Source organism: Sinocyclocheilus rhinocerous, unplaced genomic scaffold (genome assembly GCF_001515625.1).
Source record: "Sinocyclocheilus rhinocerous isolate Xijiao unplaced genomic scaffold, SAMN03320098_v1.1 scaffold1243, whole genome shotgun sequence".
Taxonomy (NCBI): Eukaryota; Metazoa; Chordata; class Actinopteri; order Cypriniformes; family Cyprinidae; genus Sinocyclocheilus; species Sinocyclocheilus rhinocerous.
This window is the reverse complement of record NW_015626033.1, coordinates 2,264,779-2,270,439: the sequence shown is the minus strand read 5'-3', so window position 1 is coordinate 2,270,439 and position 5,661 is coordinate 2,264,779. Positions and strand designations below refer to the sequence as shown.

At 37.4% G+C, this 5,661-nt stretch overlaps 1 protein-coding gene across 1 annotated transcript in view; it reads left to right on the top strand.

The window, feature by feature from the left end:
- LOC107708061 (uncharacterized) overlaps positions 1-5,661 on the top strand; it is a 48,678-nt gene that overhangs the window by 38,449 nt on the left and 4,568 nt on the right. The window contains exons 14-18 of the mRNA XM_016512212.1: positions 712-804; positions 1,544-1,603; positions 2,522-2,587; positions 4,183-4,317; positions 5,169-5,296. Of these exons, the coding sequence (XP_016367698.1) occupies positions 712-804; positions 1,544-1,603; positions 2,522-2,587; positions 4,183-4,317; positions 5,169-5,296 (482 nt within the window). The remainder of the gene's footprint in view (positions 1-711; positions 805-1,543; positions 1,604-2,521; positions 2,588-4,182; positions 4,318-5,168; positions 5,297-5,661) is intronic.

Sequence of the window (5,661 nt, the reverse complement as noted above, 5' to 3'; positions counted from 1 at the left end):
TGGAATTCATCTTAAGCAATGTTTTTTTTTTTTTTTTTTTGCTTTTTTGAACACAATAAAACAATCTGAACTTGATTTAACTATTGACAGTAACAAATCTGACCTAATATAACACTTAACAATGACAGTCAGAGATATGATATAAGTTAATAATATTTCACAATATACAGTAAGTGTTTTTTACTGAATTTGCGATCAAATAAATGCAGCTTTGGGGAGCACAAGAGACTTCTTTCAAAAACATTTTAAAAAATCTTAATGATTACAGATTTTTTAACTGTATAGTTTCAAGTCTTCTGAAATTTGATAAGTCACATGGACTACTTTTATGTTGCTATTATGGTGCTTTTTTTTTTTTTACTTTTGGTCCCCATTCCCTGTTATTACAAGGCATCTCTTTAGATATTCTGATATCTCCATTTGTGTTCCACTGAAAGACAGAATTTTAATTTTGGCTGATTTATCCGTTTAAAAGTAAAAGTAATAAAAATCCTAGAAAGGGTCGATGGATCTCTCCACATACACAACGTTCACAGTAAAATGTGTATGAGTGTCTGTTTGTGTGTGTACAGTATTTGTAAGCTTTTTGCCCCTCAGGTTTAGTATTTGCGTGAGGCTGGTACAACTCTAACCCCTCTTTTCCTCCTTACCCCATCCCCACTTCATGGGTCACTCCCCCTTTCCTCCCCTCAACCCTCCCTTGTGGCCCAGGAGGAACTGGTGCTCGCAGCCCTGAGGATAGAGGCTCTACAGGTAGCCAAAAACATCTCTCAGAGCCCCACTTTGTCCACTGTGCCCCCTCAGGTACTGCGCTGAGCCAGCCCGCACCCGTGTGAGTGTGTGTCCAAGCACGAGTGTGTGATACCCCCTTCTGAACCGAGCCCCCTGACTGCACCCTTGGGTATGAGTATGAATACCCACCCATAAACTACCTCACCATACTGTGGACGTGACATCTCACCCTGGTTCTTTAACCCGGCTCCTGACCCCCGATTGGTGCTCCTTTTTTCCCAATCCAACACCCTCTTGAGCAAAAGAGGTGTGTTTTTCCCAGGGCTTTGTGACAATCCTGCATGTTCGCTTGGACAGGAGATCCATAGAAACAAAGGTCAATGTGACTTGGAAATTTACGCTGTATATAGGCTCTATATTATTACATCAAATATGAATGGTTTGCAGATTTCATAATTTAAATGCTTATCCTAAACAGAGTGTTTATAGCTGAATTCCTTGTCACATTCATGCTAGTTCCTGATTTCGATTTGTTACTAATTTACACTAACTCATTTGAATACAGTGGGTATACAGACCATCTGTATGCCTGGTTTGAGGCCGCTGGCGTGGCTTCACATGAAGCTTAGCTCAGATCTGCTTTCAGTCATGTTGGATGAGTGACCGTCACCTCTGTCTCAGCATTTGTACAGGAAATGGAATGAACAGACTAATCTCGTATACACAAACATGCACACGTACTACAACCTCTCTAACATGCCTCATATTCTTGCCGCTCCATTCTCATCATGTTGTCTTGCACGCTTCACAGTCTCGCCTCAAGAAGCCCAGCCCACGCCGCTGGAATCTCAACGGTTCTCACATGGCTAAAGTAAGAAGGACAGAAAACGTCCCCTCTAAAGTCTAACTAGGTCTAGTCCATATATTCTAATCCCACTGTCCCTGTACCACCTTTAGACTAAACCACCATTAGTCAGAAAACTAGGTCTGCAGACAAGAAACATCTCATCCTTCTCTTGTCCTTTCTGTTCACTGCACCAAAAAAACCCCTAATCATTAATTGTCCTTTTTCTATTTTAAAATATATAAAAATATATATATATATATATTTTTTTTTATATATACACTGTCTTCAAATGTTTGGGTTCAGTAAAATTAAAATGCTTTTTTTTCCCCAGCAAGAATGCATTAAATTGATTAAAAGTGACGGTTAGACTTTCACATTGTTACAGAAAATTTCTACTTCAAATAAGTGCTGTTTTTTGAAATTTCTATTCATCAAAGAATCTTGAAAAAATAATGTATCATGGTTAAGCAATAAAACTGTTCAACATTAATAAGGAATAATAAATATATAATAATTAATAAATGTTGCTTGTGCATCAAATCAGAAAAGTGACGCTGAAGACTGAAAATTCACTTTTGTGATCACAAGAATAAATTAAATTTTAAAATATATTAAAGTAGAAAACACTAATTGTAATAATATTTCACAGTAATGCCATTTTACAGTTTTTTTATCAAATAAATTCAGCCTTATTGAGCATACGACTTTTTAAAAAAACATTTGAAAAACTTTTTGACCAAACTTTCGACAACAAAATATCTCAAATTAGAATCTAAACTCTTTAAAGGACAGTCTCATACATATTAAAAACACATAAACTCTAACCCATTTTCCAGACACATTTAATATGACTATCCACATAACATTTTATAGATCTCATAACTTTTTTTTTGAGTAATAGGTTTTGTCTCACTGTCAATACTAGTGTGGTTATTTTTGTAGAAAACTGCAGGAAAATCTACACAGACAGATAGCAAACTCTGTCGCAGGACGTCCCGTATTCCACAGGTATTGTTTCTGCCCCTGAATAACCTCTAGATTTCATTTCCAAAATAGAGTTGATCTTTAATGTATCAAAAGTATTTCTGGAATAGTACTGATACATTTTAGGATTATGGAGTGCTTTCATATATAAAAAGAGTTGACACTGTATTATATAGCTGGAGTAATGAGGTTCAGTGATGACTACCCTGAATTGATGATCTTCTTAAAATATTCAATATTTTAACATACATTATTAGATAACGCTCTTCCTGAAATAGTCTCACAGACACATTTCACATGCTGCCTCAGCACATTCTCCATGACGTGCTCTTTATTTTACCTTTTCATTAGCAGTAATTTATCCTTCATGGAAATACATGCACAGCTGCTCTGCAGATAACAGGAATACATCACAACCCCATGCTGTACTGAACTCTGTCTTGTCAATATTCATTTTAAAGCTTTTGTTTCTCATTTGCATTTAGAGTTATTCCTCTGCCTCATTTCTCCCCCTCTGCTGACTGTGTTTATGATTGGTGGTGACAAACATGCTGTTTTCTTGGGCTGGATCACGCATTCAGGGAGATTCTAGATTAGGTTATGCAGTGAGTGCCAAGACTCAGATCTAGACTATGTTTAATGTACAGTATGTGGTCATAGGAGATCTGAGATCAACACTCCAACTCTAAATATGACAGAGCACCATTTCAACATTTTGTATTAGGTTTTAATTTCAGTTTGTACCTCCCATATGACTATATGCCTCATCCATGATCTGAGTGCATTCCAATAATGCAGTAAATGGTATTAGGCATAAATTCTCTTTGCAGACCAAACATGTGGTGGGCATTCTGTATTTGCACCCTAACACATGGCCCCCTACCTTGTATAAACTCAATTAATCTCCTAAGCCAGCTCTGTTAGGAAGAATTAATCAGCTTTAATCAGCAAGTGGGTTTAAGGGCTAAACATGATGATTATTCAGTAACTACACCCCATCACTGGCTATAAAGAGGCCTTATGAAAACAGTTGCTTTCTGAAAATGGTACATGTGAATATTCAGAAGGTAGTTATTAAATTACAGTACATTTACTGACAGTACATCTGTGCTTTTGTTTGTGCCTTTGAAGCAGATATTCATAAAACGTGTCTGTCTTTTCCTGTAGGATGTATGCAAATAGTGTGTTTTGTATGGTCTTTTACGGTCTTTTGTTGTAGCTGGTTGCATTAAGGGTATTTTAGGATACAGTCTTTTTTCATGCACTTTATTTAATCTCCGAAAACTAACATAAGGATCAACCTGTACTCCTGCAGTCCTCATCTGACACAGCATTCCCTCTCTGATCCGGTCACAGCCGCAAACCTTTCATGACAAACAGCTTTTCACACCCATCTCACATTGGGGATTGTCAGTCATAACATTCCAGCGGGCCAGTCGCAAACTGCTGGAGGCTTTTGAACCCAAACTAAGAGCCTGCTCTCCATGGCATTATGGCTTTGCTGAGTAGAACCTGTAGATGATGTGCTGCCTCCCTCCAAGATGTGTAAAGTAAATGTTGTTCTACAGAAGTAAACTCACAGGTTTTTCATGGTTTCTCCACAACTCTCTCCTCTGCAGCAGAGAGAAACGGCCTCACCAGGGGACAGCGGGGTTTCGAAGAGCTCCCTCTATTCACGAACAGGATACATTGAAGGGGAAAGCCCTCATCTGCCACGTGACATGGACCACTCTCTTGGCATTGCCCGAGAAGAGGTATGTACTCACCCATTGCATGATGCCACACCACAATAATAATAAAAAAAATTTATCTTAACCTGTATCTTAGTCTTGTCATTTCACATTTTGTGAAAATTTAACTTAAGGTAAATCTGTAAATGTAAATAAAGTGGTTAAAGCTCTGGGTTAGGTAATATTTAATATTTAATTTTGAAGGGGTGGTTAACGCCACTTTTAATTCTGGGTTCTGAAACCCTGCATTTGCAGTGCCAAAATGACAACCAATCATAAAAGGCTTCAATGCACACATTGTTAAATTTTCACAAACTCTGGACAATCAGAGAAACGTTCCCATGCTGTGTTCATTTTCAGTATCGGAGGGAAGTTCAAAATGTTGATATACTGGAGTGATGAGAGAGTATTTTTCTTCTGTATTTCAGAAGATTTAAAGTCAGCATGAAATGAGATTACTCACTTTCTCATATTTCAATTTTCTGATGAAATGAAAGACTATTCCAATGATTTGGTCTGCTTAAACCCCTTCCCTTTCTTATGACTGACTGCAAGCTCGCACTCATTATTGATTGCAACGCCCACATCTCAAAATCCAATCAACAACCGATTGATAGAACCAAGTCTATGCCTTAAATTTGATCTTTTTCAATAAACTGTTTTGCTCAGATATACATCACAATAAAAGATCTGTCACTACTTCCATTTCATCGCTATAATATTATAATATTACCCTCATAAATATGCAAATACTACAAATTTTTACAGTGCGAGACATGGCAAAGGACATCCCAGATTCGCATGAACCCAGAATGACACTGGTTTAACAATTTCCAGGGTGTAAAGTGTGTGAAGTAACGCTCTTCTTATTTCAGATTGTTGTGAAAGAGAAAGAAGCCATGGAGTGGAAGAGAAAATATGAAGAGAGTAGACGGGAAGTGGAGGAGATGAGGTGGGTGTTCTCAAAGGACAGAAATTCCTGTGCCCTTGTGAGCTATGACGAGTGAAGCTTTTCCCCATTTCTCCCCACTTTTCCCATCACTTAATGTCCTCTCCAGTGTTGGGCAAGTTACTTCCAAAATATAATACATTATATTTTACTTATTACTTCCTTTTAAAAGTAATTAGTTACATTACAATATTACTGTCTCTGAATTGTAATGCGTTACACTACTTTTAAGTTTGTGAGTTACTTTCACTTCAAGCACAAACCGCAATTAGCCTACATTCAGAAATAATAGCGGTAAATAAAGCGGAATGTTATAGGCCCTAATGAACAAGCAGTAAACACAATAGCAAGCCTATAGGCTATTTTAGTTCTCCTCGCTCCACAACAAATCCTTTAAATGTAACTGTATTAAGAACAAA